The 27417-nt window shown below is 44.2% G+C and overlaps 1 protein-coding gene across 2 annotated transcripts in view; it reads left to right on the top strand.

The window, feature by feature from the left end:
* NOL12 (nucleolar protein 12) overlaps positions 1–25886 on the top strand; it is a 96717-nt gene extending 70831 nt beyond the window's left edge. For both annotated transcript variants that reach the window (XM_075320869.1, XM_075320868.1), the window contains exon 7: positions 25525–25886. In XM_075320869.1, coding sequence (XP_075176984.1) covers positions 25525–25690 — 166 coding nt within the window. In that variant the 3' untranslated portion in view covers positions 25691–25886. The remainder of the gene's footprint in view (positions 1–25524) is intronic.
* Positions 25887–27417: the final 1531 nt, after the last annotated feature.

The following is a 27417-nucleotide window of genomic DNA, read 5'->3' as shown; positions in this document are numbered from 1 at the left end:
AGTTCTCAGTGAGCGCTGTGCAGTGTGCAGAAGCATTAGCAATGTCCGTGCTTTTCTTGAACCTGGCAATTACATGAACGCCATTAGGTCATAAGACATTTGTAGACATTCCATTTTCATATATAAAGTCCTCTGTGGAAATGTGTGTATACACATATAAACCCATTGCATATAAGGTATATCCTTTTATATACAATATCTATGTCTATATAAAAAAGGCACATTTTTGGTAAAAAAAAACCCAAAAAACTAAAGCTGTTTTCTATATTGAGTGGATATGTGACTTAATAGTCTTCTGCCCCCTATGCGGAGACCATGCTTGTGTATTGGGTAGTTTCTTGTATAGTAATTATATTTTTGATCATTTAGATTGTGAGCCCCGATGGGGACAGTGTTCCTGACGTATGTAAAGCATTCCGGAATATGTTAGCGCTATATAAAAATCAAGATTTATTTATCATTAAGATTACCGTGTTTTTCCAAAAATAAGACCTCACCCAAAAATAAGCCCTAGCAGGGATTTTCAGCATTTTCGGAGCAAAGCTTAAATATAAGCCTTCCCCGAAAATAAGCCCTAGTCGCGGATCAATAATGAAGTGTCCGTGCAGCTAAAAAGGTTACAGATACTGCAGGACACTTCATTATACACAGCGAGCACCCCGCAATTACTCACCCGACACTGAGCGGTAGGACCTGTAGCTATCGTCCACCCGCACACATCGGCTCACACGCACGCACGCACGCACACACACACATGCACACTCACACCAGATCGCACACATAATCAGATCGCACACATCATCAGATCACACGCAAACATCAAATCACACACACAAACATCGGATCGCACACACATCGGATCGCATACACACCTCATCCAGCGACACCGATCTCTTCTCGCTGGCGGAATCCTGAGAGGCAGTGCGGTGGAGCGCAACGAACAGGACCTGCGGCGGGACACGTGACTTGCTCTCATTCCCTGCGGCCATAAGCTCTGGATGTGATGTGATGTGGTGTGTGTGTGTGTGTGTGTGTGTGTCTGCAATCGGCTGTGTGTGTCTGCGATCGGCTGTGTGTGTCTGCGATCGGCTGTGTGTGTCTGCGATCGGCTGTGTGTGTCTGCGATCGGCTGTGTGTGTCTGCGATCGGCTGTGTGTGTCTGCGATCGGCTGTGTGTGTCTGCGATCGGCTGTGTGTGTCTGCGATCGGCTGTGTGTGTCTGCGATCGGCTGTGTGTGTCTGCGATCGGCTGTGTGTGTCTGCGATCGGCTGTGTGTGTCTGCGATCGGCTGTGTGTGTCTGCGATCGGCTGTGTGTGTGTCTGCGATCGGCTGTGTGTGTGTCTGCGATCGGCTGTGTGTGTGTCTGCGATCGGCTGTGTGTGTCTGCGATCGGCTGTGTGTGTCTGCGAGTGTGTGTGTGTGATCTGCTGTGTGTGTGTGTGATCTGCTGTGTGTGTGTGTGATCTGCTGTGTGTGTGTGTGTGTGTGATCTGCTGTGTGTGTGTGTGTGTGTGATCTGCTGTGTGTGTGTGTGTGTGTGATCTGCTGTGTGTGTGTGTGTGTGATCTGCTGTGTGTGTGATCTGCTGTGTGTGTGATCTGCTGTGTGTGTGTGTGTGATCTGCTGTGTGTGTGTGTGTGATCTGCTGTGTGTGTGTGTGTGATCTGCTGTGTGTGTGTGTTTGATCTGCTGTGTGTGTGTGTGTGTGTGTTTGATCTGCTGTGTGTGTGTGTGTGTGTGTGTGATCTGCTGTGTGTGATCTGCTGTGTGTGTGTGTGTGATCTGCTGTGTGTGTGTGTGTGTGTGATCTGCTGTGTGTGTGTGTGTGTGTGATCTGCTGTGTGTGTGTGTGTGTGTGATCTGCTGTGTGTGTGTGTGTGTGATCTGCTGTGTGTGTGATCTGCTGTGTGTGTGATCTGCTGTGTGTGTGTGTGTGATCTGCTGTGTGTGTGTGTGTGATCTGCTGTGTGTGTGTGTGTGATCTGCTGTGTGTGTGTGTTTGATCTGCTGTGTGTGTGTGTGTGTGTGTTTGATCTGCTGTGTGTGTGTGTGTGTGTGTGTGATCTGCTGTGTGTGATCTGCTGTGTGTGTGTGTGTGATCTGCTGTGTGTGTGTGTGATCTGCTGTGTGTGTGTGTGATCTGCTGTGTGTGTGTGTGATCTGCTGTGTGTGTGTGTGATCTGCTGTGTGTGTGTGTGATCTGCTGTGTGTGTGTGTGTGATCTGCTGTGTGTGTGTGTGATCTGCTGTGTGTGTGTGTGATCTGCTGTGTGTGTGTGTGTGATCTGCTGTGTGTGTGTGTGTGATCTGCTGTGTGTGTGTGCGTGATCTGCTGTGTGTGTGTGTGTGTGATCTGCTGTGTGTGTGTGCGTGATCTGCTGTGTGTGTGTGTGTGTGATCTGCTGTGTGTGTGTGTGCGTGATCTGCTGTGTGTGTGTGATCTGCTGTGTGTGTGTGTGTGTGTGTGTGTGTGTTTGATCTGCTGTGTGTGTGATCTGCTGTGTGTGTGTGTGTGTGTGTGTGTGTGTGTGTGTGTGTGTGTGATCTGCTGTGTGTGTGTGTGTGTGTGTGTGATCTGCTGTGTGTGTGTGTGTGTGTGTGTGTGTGTGTGTGTGATCTGCTGTGTGTGTGTGATCTGCTGTGTGTGTGTGATCTGCTGTGTGTGTGATCTGCTGTGTGTGTGTGTGATCTGCTGTGTGTGTGTGTGATCTGCTGTGTGTGTGTGTGATCTGCTGTGTGTGTGTGATCTGCTGTGTGTGTGTGTGTGTGTGATCTGCTGTGTGTGTGTGTGTGTGATCTGCTGTGTGTGTGTGTGTGTGATCTGCTGTGTGTGTGTGTGTGTGATCTGCTGTGTGTGTGTGTGATCTGCTGTGTGTGTGTGTGTGTGATCTGCTGTGTGTGTGTGTGTGATCTGCTGTGTGTGTGATCTGCTGTGTGTGTGTGATCTGCTGTGTGTGTGTGTGATCTGCTGTGTGTGTGTGTGTGTGTCTGCAATCGGCTGTGTGTGTCTGCGATCGGCTGTGTGTGTGTCTGCAATCGGCTGTGTGTGTCTGCAATCGGCTGTGTGTGTCTGCAATCGGCTGTGTGTGTCTGCAATCGGCTGTGTGTGTGTCTGCGATCGGCTGTGTGTGTCTGCGATCGGCTGTGTGTGTCTGCGATCGGCTGTGTGTGTGTCTGCGATCGGCTGTGTGTGTGTCTGCGAGTGTGTGTGTGTGATCTGCTGTGTGTGTGTGTGATCTGCTGTGTGTGTGTGTGATCTGCTGTGTGTGTGTGTGATCTGCTGTGTGTGTGTGTGATCTGCTGTGTGTGTGTGTGATCTGCTGTGTGTGTGTGTGATCTGCTGTGTGTGTGTGTGATCTGCTGTGTGTGTGTGTGATCTGCTGTGTGTGTGTGTGATCTGCTGTGTGTGTGTGTGATCTGCTGTGTGTGTGTGTGTGTGATCTGTGTGTGTGTGTGTGTGATCTGCTGTGTGTGTGTGTGAGTGATCTGCTGTGTGTGTGTGTGTGTGAGAGTGATCTGCTGTGTGTGTGTGTGTGTGTGTGTGTGATCTGCTGTGTGTGTGATCTGCTGTGTGTGTGTGTGTGTGTGTGTGTGTGTGATCTGCTGTGTGTGTGTGTGTGATCTGCTGTGTGTGTGTGTGTGTGTGTGTGTGATCTGCTGTGTGTGTGATCTGCTGTGTGTGTGATCTGCTGTGTGTGTGTGTGTGTGTGTGATCTGCTGTGTGTGTGTGTGTGTGTGTGTGATCTGCTGTGTGTGTGTGTGATCTGCTGTGTGTGTGTGTGTGTGTGATCTGCTGTGTGTGTGTGTGATCTGCTGTGTGTGTGTGTGATCTGCTGTGTGTGTGTGTGTGTGTGTGTGTGTGATCTGCTGTGTGTGTGTGTGATCTGCTGTGTGTGTGTGATCTGCTGTGTGTGTGTGTGTGTGTGATCTGCTGTGTGTGTGTGATCTGCTGTGTGTGTGATCTGCTGTGTGTGTGTGTGTGATCTGCTGTGTGTGTGTGTGTGATCTGCTGTGTCTGTGTGTGTGATCTGCTGTGTGTGTGTGTGTGATCTGCTGTGTGTGTGTGTGTGTGATCTGTGTGTTTGTGAGTGATCTGCTGTGTGTGTGTGATCTGCTGTATGTGAGTGATCTGCTGTATGTGAGTGATCTGCTGTGTGTGTGTGTGTGTGTGTGTGTGTGATCTGCTGTGTGTGTGTGTGTGATCTGTGTGTTTATGATTGATCTGCTGTATGTGTGTGCTGTGTGTGTGTGTGATCTGCTGTGTGTGTGTGTGTGTGTGTGTGTGTGTGTGATCTGTGTGTTTGTGAGTGATCTGCTGTGTGTGTGTGATCTGCTGTATGTGAGTGATCTGCTGTATGTGAGTGATCTGCTGTGTGTGTGTGTGTGTGTGTGTGTGTGTGTGTGTGTGTGTGTGTGTGTGATCTGCTGTGTGTGTGTGTGTGTGTGTGATCTGTGTGTTTATGATTGATCTGCTGTATGTGTGTGCTGTGTGTGTGTGATCTGCTGTGTGTGTGTGTGTGTGTGTGTGTGTGTGATCTGTGTGTTTGTGAGTGATCTGCTGTATGTGAGTGATCTGCTGTATGTGAGTGATCTGCTGTATGTGAGTGATCTGCTGTGTGTGTGTGTGTGTGATCTGTGTGTTTATGATTGATCTGCTGTATGTGTGTGCTGTGTGTGTGATCTGCTGTGTGTGTGTGTGATCTGTGTGTTTATGATTGATCTGGTGTGTGTGTGTGATCTGCTGTGTGTGTGTGTGTGTGATCTGCTGTGTGTGTGTGTGTGTGATCTGCTGTGTGTGTGTGTGTGTGTGTGTGATCTGCTGTGTGTGTGTGTGTGTGTGAGTGATCTGCTGTGTGTGTGTGTGTGTGTGTGTGTGTGTGTGAGATCTGCTGTGTGTGTGTGTGTGATCTGCTGTGTGTGTGTGTGTGTGAATAAAGAGAAATTGGTGTGCACTCTGCCCTAACGTGGAGAAGATTGAGGTGCATGTGAGAGGACCGAAATCCTAGTAACAATATATAGGGATCACTGCACTCTCCTTGGTTGTAAGAAATATCAACAGATTCGTATTTGTGCCAAAAAAACTTTTTTATTTATAATAAATCTATTTCAGTTATTAGATAAACTAAGTGAAGATGGGACGTTTCGGCCCAACAACGGGCCTTCTTCACGCCAACATACACTAAAAAAATATAAAAGACAGACAACAATCAATATATACATTATGGTACAATGTTAATACGAGATTAATAGAGCATATAGGAAAACATATTAATATGTCAGTGTCTGATCAAGGTGTAAAGCCCAGTAATACGATACATGCTGGCAGTTTGTCATATAGAGAAGAAAAAAAGAAAGAAAAGAAGAAAAGAAGAAAAAAAGAAAGAAGAAGAAGAAAAAAAGAGCAAAAAGAAGCAAAAAGAACAAAAAGGAGAAGGGCAGCAGGCAACATGAAGGTCTCTGTGAGTGGTATAGCCTACCTCAGTAGTTATGAGGTGATTGTTTCAGGTTCAGTGCAAAAGGAATTTTTTTGTAGAAGGAGTTATCAGAAAGGAACACCACTTTATTTTATCGGCTCCTAAATTAAGCGTCTTAGAAAACAGGTCCTAAGGAGAAGAATAGCGAAAATGAATAAAAAGGGGGGTATTTTATGAATATTCCATATTAGTGCGACATTGCTGTGGGAGTTTTATTTACCTTAATGGCATTAATGCACACATTCACACAATAAATTGTTTGATACTCAGGAAGTAGAGCCAGAAACCAATTTTGTTCACCTTGTGGACCCTTTAAGAGATCCAAGACATTTAATATTAAAGATCAGAGAACTTGAATTGGTGGATATGCGACATGTGTCATAAATACCTTGTGTCCTATAATGTTCAGTATAGGTGTGCTTGGAATGACACGCAGAAAACTAGAACAAGTGGTCTATAAAAAAGGAGGGGGGGGGGGGGGGGAAAAAAAAGAAGAATTGAAGCTGACTAGCAGCATCACCTATTAAAGTGGTATTTTGAAGAGTAGCCTATAATATATAAAAAATATATAAAATACCTCAATGCTGCTATAGAGGTCTGTTTCGCTTTTGTGCTTCAACACTTGAGTAGATATACTAGTTTGTACACCCTGAAGGGTTAAAAATCCAAAATCAGGTGAGTAAATATGGATTTCAACCTAACCCCTATAGCATATTGCTATTACCTTCAAATCAAGATGTATGTCAGAGGATGCGTGAGCTGAGGAGCTATTTGTAATGCCCAAGGTTTTCTGGTAAGCTGAAATGAGGGTAGTTACAATCAGAACAAATTCAATCAATTGTGGAGGGGAAGCTCCTATCAGACCTTCCTAGGTTACCTGGAATCTCTTCATACAAAAGACAGAGGGTGGTGGGTTCCTCTAAAATAAAGAGGAAAGAGCTATTGTTATATATCTGCCGTTTTAGGTAGAAAAGTGTGTGCCCAGATCACCTGAAACCGACCTACCTCATTGCCGTCTTCCCAGACTGTGGCTGATAGTGCCCTGTGAACCGGCATGCAGTCACATTTAACATCGCCAAACCGGAAGTGGCGTCAGACGCCAGCGCAAGCGCGGTAGTGAGCCGCGTTTCTACTAGAATGTATGAGGTATCGTGTAGTGTCTAAAGGAAGCGCCTGCGCATGCGCAGTAAGTGTTTTTATGTGCTTAGATACCAAACAGTCCTGGGAAGACGTAAATGGGGATTAACATTTGTTGCCTGCCATGTTAATTTACGAAAAATAGAAAATTAGGAGAAAACAGAGATAGTCAGGTCAGGCTTAAAGATGTATGTTTAAAGATGTATGAGGACATGAAATTTCGTCATAACATATTAGTATGATAGTATAACAAAGTATACAGATTACCCACATAATTACACAGAGGAATGGTATTCTCAGAGATTGGGGGAGGGAAAGTAGTTTCCCATTGTTTCTACAAGAAGTACATAGAGAGTCTTTTGGATATGAGCATTAAGCGGTTCAGTCATAGGGAATGCACATGAATAGTCCATCTTGTTAATATCTATCCGATTCAACCTGAAAAAAACTTTTTTTCTTTTTTTGTTGTTAAGGAAAACACAGTGAAGGTCCCAATACGTTAAATGCAAATAAGGCTATATCAAAGAGTTATATAGGGTGAAATTTATACTTTACCAGCTATCAGTGCGTGCACAATGGAGGCAGAAAATGTGACATTTTCTAGGTTTTCTAGAGGGGAAAAAAAAAGGGGAAGGATAGTTAGAAAAATCCTAAGATATAACTCCTAAAAATCAGGAAGTTATAGAATAGGCCAGTCAATTTCTCTATTTAGACCCTTTGGAGTGAGGGTTTGTAACTTATATATCCAGAAGCTCTCTCTTTTCTTTAAAAGTTCTATATGATTTCCTCCTCGTCTGGTCTGTGTACCCTCTTCAATTACTTGGTAGCGTAGCTGTGCAACATTGTGGTTTGCCTCGTGGAAGTGGTGAGGGATGGGGAGCCACAGTTTACCGCATCTGATTGTAGACTTGTGGCTAGCTATTCTGTCGCCTACATGTTGAATAGTTTCGCCTACATAAAGCAGGCCACATGGACACTTTATGATATACACGACAAAGTTGCTTTCACATGTGAAGTATTCCTTGATAGGAAAACTTTTACCTGATCTTGGGTGCATAAAATGATCGCCTTTGATCACATTGGAACAGGACGCACAACCTAGACAAGGGAATGTACCTGTGCGTCTTGGTGTTAATAATGTTTGTGTACTGTTCTTCTCACTCCCCATGTCTGCCTTTACCAAGGAATCCCTAATGTTCTGAGGTCTCCTTTTACACATTAAAGGTGGGAGTAAAAATGATGTTATTCCCGGGTACGCTTTTCCCAATAAGGGCCAATGATGATTAATAATACTGTAAATCTTTAGCATGGATGGATGATGCGTGTGTACGAAAGGTAGTCTTTCTACTGTCTGACATTTTTCTGATGGCGTCGACGACAGCGCCTTTTCTCTCTCCCTCTTTAGTAGTGTTTCTGGATACTTGCGTTCAAGAAACCTTTCTGTCATTTCATTTAATCTTTGGTTTTTAGTGGTTTCCTCAGAAACTATACTCGTGACTCTCTTAAATTGTGATCTGGGCAAGCTGTTTTTTGTCGATTTTGGGTGACAACTTGTGTATAACAACATGCAGTTGCGGTCCGTAGGTTTCCGATAAAGGTCTGAAGATAATTTACCGCTTTCATCTTTTCTAATCCAAGTGTCTAGAAAATTAATCTCATCCTGATGATAGTTTAATGTAAACCTCAACTCTGGCCATATACTGTTGATATGTCTATCAAAAATCATGAGACTGGTGTTGTCCCCTTGCCAGATGCAGAAAATGTCATCGATGAATCTGACCCAAATGAGGGTCAGTTCATCGAAGGAAGGATACGAGTATACATATCGATTTTCAAAAAAATCCATAAAAAGATTTGCATAAGCCGGGGCTACATTCGAGCCCATCGCGGTCCCGTGTCGCTGTACATAGAAATCGTCCCTAAAGAGAAAGTAATTCTCTTCTAGGACTATGTCAAGTAGGCCCATTGTGAAGTCCCTTGAGTCTTGATTCAGGTTGGTTTTTTCTAAGGCAAGTTTGGTTGCCCTTGTACCCTTGCTGTGTGATATTGATGTGTACAAGCTACTCACATCCCATGTGCAAAGAAGACTACTCGGAAAAGTACTATGAAGGGTTTTGATTTTTAGTAAAAACTCCTTAGTGTCCAAGATATGGGATCTAGTGTTTTTTGTCAATGGAGTAAGTATTTTTTCTAAATAAATAGAAAGTGGTGAAAGAATTGATCCTGTGGACGCCACAATGGGTCTTCCTGGAGGATTATTGAGTGTTTTGTGAACTTTGGGGAGTGTGTAAAAAACGGGTGTTATTGGATGTGTTTTGGTAAGGAAGGTACGGGTTGTCTGGTCAATGACACCTTTCTCTTGATATGTGGATAGAAAATTTTGAATTCTCGCTTGGATTTTGAATACTGGATCTGAAGAAATTCTCTGGTAGGTAACGGTGTCATTCAGTTGTCGTTTTATTTCCTGTATGTAGTCGTGTGTATTTTGGACCACGATGGCACCCCCTTTATCAGCTGGTTTCAGGGTTATGGTCTTATTATCCCTGAGTGAGGTTATAGCTCGCCTCTCTAGAGCACTAATGTTGTTTCGTGTGGGGAAGAAACCCAACTCGTGTTCATGTATGTTGTTTTTTATATCCCGGTCAACAAGATCTATAAATGTTTCCACTGCGTGATGTGTCTTAGGTGGCATGTACTGGCTAGGGTTACGGAGACCCAGTGTTTTGACACTGGTCTCCTTGGGAGGTGGTTCCGACATGGGGTTCTGAGAAGGGTTGATGCCAAAATGAGTTTTTAGTCTAACTGACCTATAAAACCTTTGCATGTCTTTTTCTAATGCAAACGAGTCCCATTTTGGTGTTGGACAAAAAGTGAGACCTTTATTAAGTACAGTTAATTCATTTGGAGAAAGAGTATAGTCAGAAATGTTAATGACTAGATTGGGACCCTCACCTGTGATCTCAACGTCATTCCCCAATCTCCGCTTCCGCCTCCTCGACCGCCTCGTTGGTTGGGTCTTTTTCTGCCAGGTCCTAAAAAAGACGTTGAACTTGGAAGACTGCCACCGGATTCGCTGCCAGAAGAGGCTGAGTGATTGTAAACTGGTTGTCTCCTCCATTGCCTTGTGTTGGTTTGTCCTTCGTTCCATCTGTAAACTCTGTTATTAAGATAATCGTCTGTATCTCTCTGAAATTTCTGTCTCTTCTTTTCTTCAAGACCTTTCTTGAAATCTTTTAATGTGTCTTCAGTTTTTTTCTTCAAGGTGGCCAGGTCCCCAGGGGTTAGACTATCTGCTAACTGAGTTTCGATACTTAAAATTTTTTCTTTAGACTCTTTTATGGCTGTCTGTAGATATTCCACTGTCAGCACAATTATATCTAAGGAGCACTTATTAAGAATCTGTTGATATTTCTTACAATAGCTCTCGTTATTAGAAAATAGCGTAGGCCTTAAATTACATCTAAGACCCCTAGGGATTCGGTTCTGTCTATAATATTCTGCTAAGGTCGTGCAATGAAGGTCTAGAGAAATGAATGTACGATTCTCTTTTTCCCAATCTCTAGTCCTGACTTCTCTGATTGGGGTTTTAAGAAATTCTGTAGAATTAGTGACTTGTGCCAGTATGTTATTACTGGTTGTGTCATCATAGGCAAATGTCTCAAATGACATGTGTGGGCTGGTGCAATCACCAAGATAGGCGTACTAATAAAGAGAAATTGGTGTGCACTCTGCCCTAACGTGGAGAAGATTGAGGTGCATGTGAGAGGACCGAAATCCTAGTAACAATATATAGGGATCACTGCACTCTCCTTGGTTGTAAGAAATATCAACAGATTCGTATTTGTGCCAAAAAAACTTTTAGTGTATGTTGGCGTGAAGAAGGCCCGTTGTTGGGCCGAAACGTCCCATCTTCACTTAGTTTATCTAATAACTGAAATAGATTTATTATAAATAAAAAAGTTTTTTTGGCACAAATACGAATCTGTTGATATTTCTTACAACCAAGGAGAGTGCAGTGATCCCTATATATTGTTACTAGGATTTCGGTCCTCTCACATGCACCTCAATCTTCTCCACGTTAGGGCAGAGTGCACACCAATTTCTCTTTATTAGTACGCCTATCTTGGTGATTGCACCAGCCCACACATGTCATTTGAGACATTTGCCTATGATGACACAACCAGTAATAACATACTGGCACAAGTCACTAATTCTACAGAATTTCTTAAAACCCCAATCAGAGAAGTCAGGACTAGAGATTGGGAAAAAGAGAATCGTACATTCATTTCTCTAGACCTTCATTGCACGACCTTAGCAGAATATTATAGACAGAACCGAATCCCTAGGGGTCTTAGATGTAATTTAAGGCCTACGCTATTTTCTAATAACGAGAGCTATTGTAAGAAATATCAACAGATTCTTAATAAGTGCTCCTTAGATATAATTGTGCTGACAGTGGAATATCTACAGACAGCCATAAAAGAGTCTAAAGAAAAAATTTTAAGTATCGAAACTCAGTTAGCAGATAGTCTAACCCCTGGGGACCTGGCCACCTTGAAGAAAAAAACTGAAGACACATTAAAAGATTTCAAGAAAGGTCTTGAAGAAAAGAAGAGACAGAAATTTCAGAGAGATACAGACGATTATCTTAATAACAGAGTTTACAGATGGAACGAAGGACAAACCAACACAAGGCAATGGAGGAGACAACCAGTTTACAATCACTCAGCCTCTTCTGGCAGCGAATCCGGTGGCAGTCTTCCAAGTTCAACGTCTTTTTTAGGACCTGGCAGAAAAAGACCCAACCAACGAGGCGGTCGAGGAGGCGGAAGCGGAGATTGGGGAATGACGTTGAGATCACAGGTGAGGGTCCCAATCTAGTCATTAACATTTCTGACTATACTCTTTCTCCAAATGAATTAACTGTACTTAATAAAGGTCTCACTTTTTGTCCAACACCAAAATGGGACTCGTTTGCATTAGAAAAAGACATGCAAAGGTTTTATAGGTCAGTTAGACTAAAAACTCATTTTGGCATCAACCCTTCTCAGAACCCCATGTCGGAACCACCTCCCAAGGAGACCAGTGTCAAAACACTGGGTCTCCGTAACCCTAGCCAGTACATGCCACCTAAGACACATCACGCAGTGGAAACATTTATAGATCTTGTTGACCGGGATATAAAAAACAACATACATGAACACGAGTTGGGTTTCTTCCCCACACGAAACAACATTAGTGCTCTAGAGAGGCGAGCTATAACCTCACTCAGGGATAATAAGACCATAACCCTGAAACCAGCTGATAAAGGGGGTGCCATCGTGGTCCAAAATACACACGACTACATACAGGAAATAAAACGACAACTGAATGACACCGTTACCTACCAGAGAATTTCTTCAGATCCAGTATTCAAAATCCAAGCGAGAATTCAAAATTTTCTATCCACATATCAAGAGAAAGGTGTCATTGACCAGACAACCCGTACCTTCCTTACCAAAACACATCCAATAACACCCGTTTTTTACACACTCCCCAAAGTTCACAAAACACTCAATAATCCTCCAGGAAGACCCATTGTGGCGTCCACAGGATCAATTCTTTCACCACTTTCTATTTATTTAGAAAAAATACTTACTCCATTGACAAAAAACACTAGATCCCATATCTTGGACACTAAGGAGTTTTTACTAAAAATCAAAACCCTTCATAGTACTTTTCCGAGTAGTCTTCTTTGCACATGGGATGTGAGTAGCTTGTACACATCAATATCACACAGCAAGGGTACAAGGGCAACCAAACTTGCCTTAGAAAAAACCAACCTGAATCAAGACTCAAGGGACTTCACAATGGGCCTACTTGACATAGTCCTAGAAGAGAATTACTTTCTCTTTAGGGACGATTTCTATGTACAGCGACACGGGACCGCGATGGGCTCGAATGTAGCCCCGGCTTATGCAAATCTTTTTATGGATTTTTTTGAAAATCGATATGTATACTCGTATCCTTCCTTCGATGAACTGACCCTCATTTGGGTCAGATTCATCGATGACATTTTCTGCATCTGGCAAGGGGACAACACCAGTCTCATGATTTTTGATAGACATATCAACAGTATATGGCCAGAGTTGAGGTTTACATTAAACTATCATCAGGATGAGATTAATTTTCTAGACACTTGGATTAGAAAAGATGAAAGCGGTAAATTATCTTCAGACCTTTATCGGAAACCTACGGACCGCAACTGCATGTTGTTATACACAAGTTGTCACCCAAAATCGACAAAAAACAGCTTGCCCAGATCACAATTTAAGAGAGTCACGAGTATAGTTTCTGAGGAAACCACTAAAAACCAAAGATTAAATGAAATGACAGAAAGGTTTCTTGAACGCAAGTATCCAGAAACACTACTAAAGAGGGAGAGAGAAAAGGCGCTGTCGTCGACGCCATCAGAAAAATGTCAGACAGTAGAAAGACTACCTTTCGTACACACGCATCATCCATCCATGCTAAAGATTTACAGTATTATTAATCATCATTGGCCCTTATTGGGAAAAGCGTACCCGGGAATAACATCATTTTTACTCCCACCTTTAATGTGTAAAAGGAGACCTCAGAACATTAGGGATTCCTTGGTAAAGGCAGACATGGGGAGTGAGAAGAACAGTACACAAACATTATTAACACCAAGACGCACAGGTACATTCCCTTGTCTAGGTTGTGCGTCCTGTTCCAATGTGATCAAAGGCGATCATTTTATGCACCCAAGATCAGGTAAAAGTTTTCCTATCAAGGAATACTTCACATGTGAAAGCAACTTTGTCGTGTATATCATAAAGTGTCCATGTGGCCTGCTTTATGTAGGCGAAACTATTCAACATGTAGGCGACAGAATAGCTAGCCACAAGTCTACAATCAGATGCGGTAAACTGTGGCTCCCCATCCCTCACCACTTCCACGAGGCAAACCACAATGTTGCACAGCTACGCTACCAAGTAATTGAGAGGGTACACAGACCCAGACGAGGAGGAAATCATATAGAACTTTTAAAGAAAAGAGAGAGCTTCTGGATATATAAGTTACAAACCCTCACTCCAAAGGGTCTAAATAGAGAAATTGACTGGCCTATTCTATAACTTCCTGATTTTTAGGAGTTATATCTTAGGATTTTTCTAACTATCCTTCCCCTTTTTTTTTCCCCTCTAGAAAACCTAGAAAATGTCACATTTTCTGCCTCCATTGTGCACGCACTGATAGCTGGTAAAGTATAAATTTCACCCTATATAACTCTTTGATATAGCCTTATTTGCATTTAACGTATTGGGACCTTCACTGTGTTTTCCTTAACAACAAAAAAAGAAAAAAAGTTTTTTTCAGGTTGAATCGGATAGATATTAACAAGATGGACTATTCATGTGCATTCCCTATGACTGAACCGCTTAATGCTCATATCCAAAAGACTCTCTATGTACTTCTTGTAGAAACAATGGGAAACTACTTTCCCTCCCCCAATCTCTGAGAATACCATTCCTCTGTGTAATTATGTGGGTAATCTGTATACTTTGTTATACTATCATACTAATATGTTATGACGAAATTTCATGTCCTCATACATCTTTAAACATACATCTTTAAGCCTGACCTGACTATCTCTGTTTTCTCCTAATTTTCTATTTTTCGTAAATTAACATGGCAGGCAACAAATGTTAATCCCCATTTACGTCTTCCCAGGACTGTTTGGTATCTAAGCACATAAAAACACTTACTGCGCATGCGCAGGCGCTTCCTTTAGACACTACACGATACCTCATACATTCTAGTAGAAACGCGGCTCACTACCGCGCTTGCGCTGGCGTCTGACGCCACTTCCGGTTTGGCGATGTTAAATGTGACTGCATGCCGGTTCACAGGGCACTATCAGCCACAGTCTGGGAAGACGGCAATGAGGTAGGTCGGTTTCAGGTGATCTGGGCACACACTTTTCTACCTAAAACGGCAGATATATAACAATAGCTCTTTCCTCTTTATTTTAGAGGAACCCACCACCCTCTGTCTTTTGTATGAAGAGATTCCAGGTAACCTAGGAAGGTCTGATAGGGGCTTCCCCTCCACAATTGATTGAATTTGTTCTGATTGTAACTACCCTCATTTCAGCTTACCAGAAAACCTTGGGCATTACAAATAGCTCCTCAGCTCACGCATCCTCTGACATACATCTTGATTTGAAGGTAATAGCAATATGCTATAGGGGTTAGGTTGAAATCCATATTTACTCACCTGATTTTGGATTTTTAACCCTTCAGGGTGTACAAACTAGTATATCTACTCAAGTGTTGAAGCACAAAAGCGAAACAGACCTCTATAGCAGCATTGAGGTATTTTATATATTTTTTATATATTATAGGCTACTCTTCAAAATACCACTTTAATAGGTGATGCTGCTAGTCAGCTTCAATTCTTCTTTTTTTTCCCCCCCCCCCCCTCCTTTTTTATAGACCACTTGTTCTAGTTTTCTGCGTGTCATTCCAAGCACACCTATACTGAACATTATAGGACACAAGGTATTTATGACACATGTCGCATATCCACCAATTCAAGTTCTCTGATCTTTAATATTAAATGTCTTGGATCTCTTAAAGGGTCCACAAGGTGAACAAAATTGGTTTCTGGCTCTACTTCCTGAGTATCAAACAATTTATTGTGTGAATGTGTGCATTAATGCCATTAAGGTAAATAAAACTCCCACAGCAATGTCGCACTAATATGGAATATTCATAAAATACCCCCCTTTTTATTCATTTTCGCTATTCTTCTCCTTAGGACCTGTTTTCTAAGACGCTTAATTTAGGAGCCGATAAAATAAAGTGGTGTTCCTTTCTGATAACTCCTTCTACAAAAAAATTCCTTTTGCACTGAACCTGAAACAATCACCTCATAACTACTGAGGTAGGCTATACCACTCACAGAGACCTTCATGTTGCCTGCTGCCCTTCTCCTTTTTGTTCTTTTTGCTTCTTTTTGCTCTTTTTTTCTTCTTCTTCTTTCTTTTTTTCTTCTTTTCTTCTTTTCTTTCTTTTTTTCTTCTCTATATGACAAACTGCCAGCATGTATCGTATTACTGGGCTTTACACCTTGATCAGACACTGACATATTAATATGTTTTCCTATATGCTCTATTAATCTCGTATTAACATTGTACCATAATGTATATATTGATTGTTGTCTGTCTTTTATATTTTTTTAGTGTATGTTGGCGTGAAGAAGGCCCGTTGTTGGGCCGAAACGTCCCATCTTCACTTAGTTTATCTAATAACTGAAATAGATTTATTATAAATAAAAAAGTTTTTTTGGCACAAATACGAATCTGTTGATATTTCTTACAACCAAGGAGAGTGCAGTGATCCCTATATATTGTGTGTGTGTGTGATCTGCTGTGTGTGTGTGTGTGTGTGTGTGATCTGCTGTGTGTGTGATCTGCTGTGTGTGTGATCTGCTGTGTGTGTGTGTGTGTGATCTGCTGTGTGTGTGTGTGTGTGTGTGTGTGTGATCTGCTGTGTGTGTGTGTGTGTGTGATCTGCTGTGTGTGTGTGTGATCTGCTGTGTGTGTGTGTGATCTGTGTGTTTGTGAGTGATCTGCTGTATGTGTGATCTGCTGTATGTGTGATCTGCTGTGTGTGTGTGTGATCTGTGTGTTTGTGAGTGATCTGCTGTGTGTGTGATCTGCTGTATGTGAGTGATCTGCTGTGTGTGTGTGTGTGTGTGTGATCTGCTGTGTGTGTGTGTGTGTGTGTGTGTGATCTGCTGTGTGTGTGTGTGATCTGCTGTGTGTGTGTGTGATCTGCTGTGTGTGAGTGATCATCTGTATGTGAGTGATCTGCTGTATGTGAGTGATCTGCTGTGTGTGTGTGTGTGATCTGTGTGTTTATGATTGATCTGCTGTATGTGTGTGCTGTGTGTGTGTGTGTGATCTGCTGTGTGTTTGTGAGTGATCTGCTGTGTGTGTGTGATCTGCTGTATGTGAGTGATCTGCTGTATGTGAGTGATCTGCTGTGTGTGTGTGATCTGTGTGTTTATGATTGATCTGCTGTATGTGTGTGTGTGTGTGTGATCTGCTGTGTGTGTGTGTGTGTGTGATCTGTGTGTTTGTGAGTGATCTGCTGTATGTGAGTGATCTGCTGTATGTGAGTGATCTGCTGTGTGTGTGTGTGTGTGATCTGTGTGTTTATGATTGATCTGCTGTATGTGTGTGCTGTGTGTGTGTGTGTGATCTGCTGTGTGTGTGTGTGATCTGCTGTGTGTGTGTGTGATCTGCTGTGTTTGTGAGTGATCTGCTGTGTGTGTGTGTGATCTGCTGTGTGTGTGTGTGTGATCTGCTGTATGTGTGTGATCTGCTGTATGTGTGTGATCTGCTGTATGTGTGTGATCTGCTGTATGTGAGTGATCTGCTGTATGTGAGTGATCTGCTGTATGTGAGTGATCTGCTGTGTGTGTGTGTGTGTGTGTGTGTGTGTGTGTGATCTGCTGTGTGTGTGTGTGTGTGATCTGTGTGTTTATGATTGATCTGCTGTATGTGTGTGCTGTGTGTGTGTGATCTGCTGTGTGTGTGTGTGTGTGTGTGATCTGTGTGTTTGTGAGTGATCTGCTGTATGTGAGTGATCTGCTGTATGTGAGTGATCTGCTGTATGTGAGTGATCTGCTGTGTGTGTGTGTGTGATCTGTGTGTTTATGATTGATCTGCTGTATGTGTGTGCTGTGTGTGTGATCTGCTGTGTGTGTGTGTGATCTGTGTGTTTATGATTGATCTGGTGTGTGTGTGTGTGTGATCTGCTGTGTGTGTGTGTGTGTGATCTGCTGTGTGTGTGATCTGCTGTGTGTGTGTGTGTGTGTGTGTGATCTGCTGTGTGTGTGTGTGTGTGAGTGATCTGCTGTGTGTGTGTGTGTGTGTGTGTGTGTGTGAGATCTGCTGTGTGTGTGTGTGTGATCTGCTGTGTGTGTGTGTGTGTGATCTGCTGTGTGTGTGTGTGTGTGTGATCTGCTGTGTGTGTGATCTGCTGTGTGTGTGATCTGCTGTGTGTGTGTGTGTGTGTGATCTGCTGTGTGTGTGTGATCTGCTGTGTGTGTGTGTGTGTGTGTGTGTGTGTGTGATCTGCTGTGTGTGTGTGATCTGCTGTGTGTGTGTGTGATCTGCTGTGTGTGTGTGTGATCTGTGTGTTTGTGAGTGATCTGCTGTATGTGTGATCTGCTGTATGTGTGATCTGCTGTGTGTGTGTGTGATCTGTGTGTTTGTGAGTGATCTGCTGTGTGTGTGATCTGCTGTATGTGAGTGATCTGCTGTGTGTGTGTGTGTGTGTGTGTGTGTGTGTGTGATCTGCTGTGTGTGTGTGTGTGTGTGTGTGTGTGTGATCTGCTGTGTGTGTGTGTGATCTGCTGTGTGTGTGTGTGATCTGCTGTGTGTGAGTGATCATCTGTATGTGAGTGATCTGCTGTATGTGAGTGATCTGCTGTGTGTGTGTGTGTGATCTGTGTGTTTATGATTGATCTGCTGTATGTGTGTGCTGTGTGTGTGTGTGTGATCTGCTGTGTGTTTGTGAGTGATCTGCTGTGTGTGTGTGATCTGCTGTATGTGAGTGATCTGCTGTATGTGAGTGATCTGCTGTGTGTGTGTGATCTGTGTGTTTATGATTGATCTGCTGTATGTGTGTGCTGTGTGTGTGATCTGCTGTGTGTGTGTGTGTGTGTGTGTGTGATCTGCTGTGTGTGTGTGTGTGTGTGATCTGTGTGTTTGTGAGTGATCTGCTGTATGTGAGTGATCTGCTGTATGTGAGTGATCTGCTGTGTGTGTGTGTGTGTGATCTGTGTGTTTATGATTGATCTGCTGTATGTGTGTGCTGTGTGTGTGTGTGTGATCTGCTGTGTGTGTGTGTGATCTGCTGTGTGTGTGTGTGTGTGATCTGCTGTGTTTGTGAGTGATCTGCTGTGTGTGTGTGTGATCTGCTGTGTGTGTGTGTGATCTGCTGTATGTGTGTGATCTGCTGTATGTGTGTGATCTGCTGTATGTGTGTGATCTGCTGTATGTGAGTGATCTGCTGTATGTGAGTGATCTGCTGTATGTGAGTGATCTGCTGTGTGTGTGTGATCTGTGTGTTTATGATTGATCTGCTGTATGTGTGTGCTGTGTGTGTGATCTGCTGTGTGTGTGTGTGATCTGCTGTGTGTGTGTGTGATCTGCTGTGTGTGTGTGTGTGATCTGCTGTGTGTGTGTGTGTGTGTGTGTGTGATCTGTTGTATGTGTGTGATCTGCTGTATGTGAGTGATCTGCTGTGTGTGTGTGATCTGCTGTGTGTGTGTGTGTCTGGGATCTTCTGTGTGTGTCAGTATGTCAGCTAGCAGCAGGGTAGGACAGCGTGCAGCACCGACCGGAGATCACAGGGAGGACCTGGGAGCCACGCAGACGTCCTGGTCTGGTGAGTATGAGTCTCTTGGGAAGTGGTAGTTCTCCTTTTTTGGGGGGTAAACTTACCCCCAACCGTGTTTCTCCAAGAATAAGACCTCCTCCAAAAATGAGCCCTAGTGCTTTTTGGGGGGCAAAAAAATATGACAGTGTCTTATTTATGGAAAAACACGGTACTAATGGGTTATAGCATAATAGAACACTTGCAAGGAAAAGCAAATTCCAAATGACTTACCTTTTTAGGAAGAGGTTGTTGTTTTTGCCCTCGTATATTCAGAGTACCCGCTGATGGGCATAGTTACATCTGTCTTTCATAAGGAGTTTGTGAATAAAAGGGTGGACTGGTGGTGGATGTGTGTTAGGAATCCCTGCCGACACCGGTACATAATGTAATCTGCTGCCCTCTGTAGGCCAGGAGTAGTAATGAGATATTGTTTTGGTTTCTATCTTATGGGAATTGTCTAACACTGTGTAACCTGAGAACATAGAAGATTACCAGAGATGCCGTATAAGTGAACAAAATAACTCAAGAAACCAGGATTGCTGAGAACATGGTAGCTGTGGTACTATAAACAGCAAAAAACACAGTATTATGTAGACACAGGTACTGTTTAGTCCAAAGCGCTTTAATAATCTGCAAAATCTATCCCTTAGGCTACATGCGCACGCTGCTTTTTTTCTTGCTTTTTTGCTGCTTTTTTGGCTGCAGTTTTGTCAGCAGAACTTTCTGACATTTGACTTCCCAGCAAAGTCTATGAGAAGTCAGATTTGTCATGCGCACATTGCAGTTTATTTGTCAGCGTTTTTTTTGTCAAAAGTTTGTGACAAAAAAAATGCAGCATGTTCATTCTTCCTGCATTTTTGTCAACATTTGTCACCCATTGAAATCAATGAGGGCATCAAAAACGCAGGAAAAATGCATGCTAATCAAAAGTGGTGCATTTTACCTGCCTTTTACCTGCGTTTTTGGTACCAAAAACGCAGGTGATTTGTCAGGAAGTGACATCAGGCAAGTCTTCCCGTCCCGTCCTCCACGTGTTCCCCGAAGTACCGCTGTCCCTAGGGGAGATGATGTGGAGGACGGGACTATCAGCAGCGGCAGCGAGAGAGGGATGGACATTGGCAGCTGAAAACATTGATTTTTCTCTCTCGCTGCTGCCGCCGCTGTTAGTCCCGTCCTCCACGTGTTCCCCGAAGTACCACTGTCCCCAGCATGCACGCACAGGGGAGATGATGTGGAGGACGGGGACTATCAGCAGCGGCGGCAGCGAGAGGGTAAAATCAATGTTTTCAGCTGCCAATGTCCATCCCCCTCTCGCTGCCGCCGCCGCTGATAGTCCCGTCCTCCACGTGTTCCCCGAAGTACCGCTGTCCCCAGCGTGCACGCACAGGGGAGATGATGGACCCCTCTCACTGCCACCGCCGCTGCCGCTGAAAGTCCCGTCCTCCACGCTCCTGTCAGCTCCACGCTCCTGTCAGTTCCACGCAGTAGCGCGATCAGCTGAGCTGTCACTGAGGTTACTCGCGGCCACCGCTGGATTCAGCGGTGGCCGCGGGTAACCTCGGTGACAGCTCAGCTGATCGCGCGGCTCTCCATTAGCTGCATGGAGGTGACCGGAGCGGCGGTGTCTGCTGCTTCTCCGGTCACCTGCATGCAGCAGAGCTGGAAGCGACGCTGGAGCATGCTGGATTACGCCGGACATGGAGGGCTTTGTCGGGGTTAATAAATTGGTAATGAGGGAATTTGTTTGTGTTTTTTATTTCTAATAAAGGATTTTTCGGGTGTGTGTGTTTATTTACTGTAATTTACAGATTAATCATGGAGGGTGTCTCATAGACGCCTGACATGATTAATCTAGGACTTATTGGCAGCTATGGGCTGCCAATAACTCCTTATTACCCCGATTTGCCAACGCACCAGGGCAAATCGGGAAGAGCCGGGTACAGTCCCAGAACAGCCACATCTAATGGATGCGGCAATTCTGGGCGGCTGTTGGCTGATATTGTTAGGCTGGGGGGCTCCCCATAACGTGGGGCTCCCCATCCTGAGAATACCAGCCTTCAGCCGTATGGCTTTATCTGGCTGGCATTAAAATTGGGGGGACCGCACGCCGTTTTTTTTTTAATTATTTATTTCTGATTTTTTTTTTTCAATTCAACAAGCTTTATGGGCTTGTTTGAACTGAAAAATACATGAAACAATTGTTTACAAAACTGCAGCCAAAAACGCACCAAAAAAGCAGCAAAAATGCACCAAAAAAGCACCTACATTTTTTGTGGCATTTCCAGGCTCTCTCTGACAAGGTGCAGTTTTGGCTGCAGTTTTGGCTGCAGTTTGTGAACATGAAAAAGAAGCAGCGTGCGCATGTAGCCTTACTGTATCTAGTCTCACTCGAATCTGGTGTTATTCTAAGGAGGAGATGTATGGAGGGGCTGGTCGTGCATGTGCCCTGCCACTCTGTTCATTGTCTGCGGAGTGCCATGGTAGTGGACTGCAGCATTTGTGTATCTTCTATCAGTACCATGTTGCGGGGGGTGTGTGTGACCAGTCACTCCTTTTTAAAAGGACCCTGACAGCTGATACGTGTGCCAGATCCACAGGCAGCATATATGAGACACTGGCGACATGATCTCAGCCAAATACGATTAACACTGAAACACCGCTGAGAAACCGTTTAATAGCTGCCGTGGACCGAGCCGCATGCACCCTCTCCCCTTCTGCCACTGTCTGGTCTCGCCGTATATACACAGAGAGAGAGACCTCTCACTCCATGGCAATGTCCATCAGTTGTGACATTGTAAATTAGGGGCCTGTACCCATGTGCTGGGCAGCCCGCCAAATCATATATTAGTTCCATGTAATAGGCTGTTGGCTGGGCACTGTGCTTCACATGTGTGTGACTTGTGCCCTATTGCAAGCTTTATCCGTGTCACCCCGAGGCGGGGTTATGGTTGTGGGGAGCAGTGCATATTCAGTTTGGATTTACATACGCTTAGTTCACAATCGCGCAACACTGACATCTCCGGGGCTTACGTCAAGACAACCGGAGAAGCTTCAGCTATAAGTTATGTATGCTCAATGGACTGCCCAAGCTCTTTTTTAGGACTTGACAGATTCCCTTTAAGGGAGATTGCTGAACCCTGTTTGTGCATTTGTTTCCATGACCTTGGCTAGTAAATGCAGTTGCCTTTTGCTATGTTAATAATTTAATTATTTTGGAAATATTTTTTAGGCTATGTGCGCACTAGAAAAGTGATTTTTTTTTTCAAGAAAATTTCTTGAGAAGCTTCTGGGAGTTAAAGATTACCGCACCTGCGGTAAAAACCGCACCAAAACCGCGGGAAAAACGCATGAGTTTTTGCCGCGGTTTCGCTGCGGTTTTTCCGCACGTTGGTCCCTGCGGTTTTTTTATGCTGAACTGCAATAAATAATATAGATAATAGATAATCGATAGACAGATAATGGATAGAGGGATAGATGAATAGATAGATGAGAAAGACCTATATAATGTCCCACCCCCCTGCATATTCTAAGCTGGCACCCTTTAGTGACTTTCATGTGGCACTAAAGGGTGCCTAGCCTTGTATTTAGCCAAAAAATAAATAGATAATTAAAAAACAAATGACGTGAGGTCCCCCCATATTTTGTAGCCAGCTAGGGTAAAGCAGACGGCAGCAGCCTGTAGACCACAGCTGGCAGCTTCACCTTGGCTGGTAATCCAAAACAGAGGGCACCCCACGCTGTTATTTTACATTAAATAATTTAAAACAAAAAGCGTGGGGTCCCCCCCAAATTGGATCACCAGCCAAGGTAAAGCGGACAGCTGGGGTCTGATATTCTCAGACTAGGGAGGTCCACTGTTATTGGACACTCCCCAGCCTAAAAATAGCAGGCTGCAGCTACCCCAGAAGAGGCGCATCCATTAGACGTGCCAATCCTGGTGCTTTGCCCCAACTCATCCCGTTGCCCTGGTGCGGTGGCAAACGGGATAATATATGGGGTTGATGCCAGATGTGTAATGTCACCTGGCATCAAGCCCTGGGGTTAGTGATGTCACGCGTCTATCAGATACCCGACATCACCAACCCAGTCAGTAAGAAATAAAAAATAGACAACGAAAAAAGTTTTATTTGAAAAAAACACTCCCCACATTCCCTCTTTCACCAATTTATTGACAAGAACAATCAAATCCGGGTCCGGCGTAATCCAATAAGGGGGGGTCCCACGACGATCCATACCATAGTGACTGTCCCAGTCAATGAAGAACAGAAGGTTCCCCATTGGCTGGGAGAGTAATGCAGTGACCTGAGCTAACATCAATAGGTCAGCCCAGGTCACTGCAGGGGATGACGAGCGCTGCTGTCAGGAGGTTAGATGAGATCATTACCTGCTGTGATGATCTCCTGCAGTCCTGCCATCAGCCCTGTCACTGCCTTCTATGCCCGCCGCTTTCTCAGCAATATCGCGAGAGCCCGTGACGTCACCGCCAGTGACAGTCTCGGGCCGCGGGCATAGACGGCAGTGACAGCGGTGACGTCAGGAGGCAGATCGTCACAGCAGGTAATGATCTCACCTCACCTCCTGACAGCAGCGCCCGTCATCCCCGCGGCTGCACACACTGCTTTGTGTCAGTGTCTGCCTGTGCTGCAGGGTGACAAGCTGCTGATACTGCGGGCAGACACTGACACACTGCAGGGCAGGCAGCGGCGGGGCCGGAGCGGGACACAGACTGCACGGGCACCTGGAGGACACACGAAAGTGCTTCTGTGCGGCGTCCAGGGAGTGTGACGTGTGTGTTTACTCTGCTCTGCCTCCTCTTCTGTCATAACGACATCACTCCCTGCAAAACCGCAGGCAGCTATGAGCATTACCACAAGTAAACCGCGGCTATACCGGGGGTATACCGCACATCATTTGCTACCTGCGGTATACCCCCGGTATTTCGCGATTACATTACAGTGAATGGAGTGAAATACCGCAGCTACCTGCGGAAAAGAAGTGACATGCACATTTTCTCAAGTACCGTATTTTTCGCTTTATAAGACGCACTTTTCCTCCCAAAAATTTGAGAGGAAAATGGGGGGTGCGTCTTATAAAGCGAATATAGCAGTACCTGGGGGTCCTGTCTGTGCGGTGATCGGGCGGCCGGGTGCCTGTGGCTGCGTGCAAGTGGCCGGGTACCTGTGCTTGCGTGCGGTGGCAGCCGGGTACCCGTGGCTGTGTGCGGGCGGCAGTCGGGTGCTGTGTGCGGGCGGCGTCTGTGTGTGGGCAGCGGCCAGGTGCTGTGTGTGGGCGGCGGCTGTGTGCAGGCGGCGGTCGGCGGCCGGGTGCTGTGTGCGGGCGGCGGCTGTGTCCAGGCAGCGGTCGGCGGCCGGGTGCTGTGTGCAGGCGGCGGCTGTGTCCAGGCGGCGGTCGGCGGCCGGGTGCTGTGTGCGGGCGGTGGCTGTGTCCAGGCGGCGGTCGGTGGCCGGGTGCTGTGTGCGGGCGGCGGCTGTGTCCAGGCGGCGGTCGGCGGCTGGGTGCTGTGTGCGGGCGGCGGCTGTGTCCAGGCGGCGGTCGGCGGCTGGGTGCTGTGTGCGGGCGGCGGCTGTGTCCAGGCGGCGGTCGGCGGCTGGGTGCTGTGTGCAGGCGGCGGTCGGCGGCTGTGTCCAGGCGGCGGCTGTTTCCAGGCGGCGGTCGGTGGCCTACCACCATGGATCCCCCGGCTCCTGCCACCCCGGACGCCGCTGCCACTGACCCGCCGTGCCTGCCAGCAAATCCGCTGCCTCCTGTGACCCCGCTTCACCACCACTGCTGCCCCCCTCCGGTAAGAGAACACCGGATTATAAGATGGACCCCATTTTTCTTTTTTTACCTTTTTTTATGTCTAAGTTTGGGGTGCGTCTTATAATCCGGTGCGTCTTATAAAGCGAAAAATACGGTAATTTTCTCAAGAAAATCTTCAGAAAGAATTTTCTTGAGAAAAAAACGCAGTGTGCGTCCAGCTATTTTTTTCTCCATAAGTTTTGCTGGGAAATGTCTGCAGAAAGATCACAAGCATTTCTCAAGAAATTTCCGCAGCAAAATCACGGGTAGAAACGCAGTGTGCGCACGGGGCCTAAAAGTTCCTTTTATTTTATTGGCTTATGCTTTTGGTTAAACTATGTGTTTTGTTTTGTTTTTTGTTTTTCTGAAACACCTTAGCGTTCTGGAGTCACTGAGATCCTGCAGCCAATGGATTTCTGATCCATGCTGCCTGTGGCCGAGCTGTCTGGTTCTTTTTTACTACTTCTGACTGCAATCTTGTGATCAGGGAGAATGAGGACTTTTACAGCCTCCTGGTGATCACAGGGAGTCACACCAATCTAAGAGATATCACCTCTTCAGTGTATAGATGATGATATATTTGAAATTGGACTTAAACGCCCCAGTTTAGTTATGCAAAAGAATATTACTAACTAAATCTACTTTGTCTCCATAGGATTTGCAGTCTCACCAAGTCTCTTAACGCTCGCACTCAACGTAAATCTAACAAGCGCCCACAAAAGTTACAGGACAAGAAGCAACCGGTGGTCAGAACCACGGGGCGTACAAGCAAAGCTCAGCGCAGGAGGCAGACTGGGAGAACTGGGAGGAATAAAGAGTAAATTACATCTGCAGCATCCACCATTGACAGACTTTATAGGAAACCTTGGAGTGCCTTCAAGGAGCCAGAATTTCAAGATGACTTCATGGCAAAGAATCAAGAACATCAACATTGCAACCATGACACCTCTGAAGCAAAAGGAAATGAAGCCTCAATGACAGACTACTTGATACTTGAGTTATTTTTCACACGTGTGAGTGCATAATATATAAATATATATAAATAAAAATATATATATATATATATATATATATATATATATATATATATATATATATATATATATATATATATATATATATATATATATATATATATATATATATATATATATATATATATATATATATATAAAAAATGTGTATGTATGTGTGTGTGTTTAAAAAAAAAATAAAGAGAACACTTAAGGACTTTGTATTTTGGTGTTCCCTTTATTTTTTGGAGCAGTAATATATATATATATATATATATATATATATATATATATATATATATATATATATTATATATATAATATGTGTATGATGTATATATATGTGTGTATATATATATATATATATATATATATACATACATAATACATAAACGCCCACGCACATACACACATACATACATATACACGCACACGTGTGTATGATATTTTATATATATAGATAGATATATAATTATACATACATACATATATATATATAATATAAATATTATACACACGTGTGCGTGGGTGTATATGTATTGTGTGTGTGTCTAATAAAAATATAATATATACATATATATATATATATATATTAATATTAAATCACGCACACACACACAGCGGCACAGCAGATCTTCAGTGTTGGTGCATGTCTATATATGTTTTTCAGTAACCTCTATCTAGATATGCACCATGGAATATAATGGTAGTGCCTGTATACTGGTGATGTTGTGCTGTTCTAGTATTTCTTTCTTGCCCGTCCTATGTTTTTGGTTATTCAACCTGTTCTCTGTTCTGCAACCAATGATGGATGAGGGGAGGTGACCTGTTGTTTAAAAGACCTCATGGCAGAGGAGACCAAAATGTGTATAGCAGGAGAGGCCGCTCCAGTGTCACCATGCAGGTAACTGATCAGGGCAGTGCCGGTTATTAATATGTGGCGAGGTCGGGGAACGATGTCTGTGGTCTCCTCTTACTTTAGCTTCCATATCTTAGAACATTTACATATTTAGGGATTGCATCTGGCACGTGCAGGGAAGATGATATTACCGGCGTCCTTGGATCATTAAGCAGCTGCCACTGTAAACATCCCCCTCATTATGAATGCCGGCTGCTGCCACCATCACCTCGTCTGCTTTGTGATCACCTTTACTGCAATTTCTGTACAAAGGAAATTTATTATACAATTTGTACAGTTTTTATAAGAAAGTATTTTCATATTTGTACAGTTGGATATTCACATTTATTACATGCAATAGTTTGTTGCAGATCATATATTGGGTTTTGTTTTGTTTTTAATATTGGTTTTGGGATTGTTCCAATGAGGTTATTCATTGTTTAGCAGTGAAGCTTTGCATGCATCACGTTGGCAATATGGCCTCTTTAGAAGTGCTTCAACACTTGGTAACATCAACTTGTGTGATTTGTGTTGTCATTGACCCAAAATGAAAGATTGTGATGGGAGACCTTAGGATAACCTAGTGCTTGTCCCATAATTGAGTGCTGTCACTATTCTTAGTAAATCTGCGCTTACG

The sequence above is a fragment of the Anomaloglossus baeobatrachus genome, chromosome 8 (genome assembly GCF_048569485.1).
Source record: "Anomaloglossus baeobatrachus isolate aAnoBae1 chromosome 8, aAnoBae1.hap1, whole genome shotgun sequence".
Lineage (NCBI taxonomy): Eukaryota > Metazoa > Chordata > Amphibia > Anura > Aromobatidae > Anomaloglossus > Anomaloglossus baeobatrachus.
The sequence above is the reverse complement of the archived record's forward strand: the minus strand, read 5'-3'. Positions and strand labels throughout refer to the sequence as shown.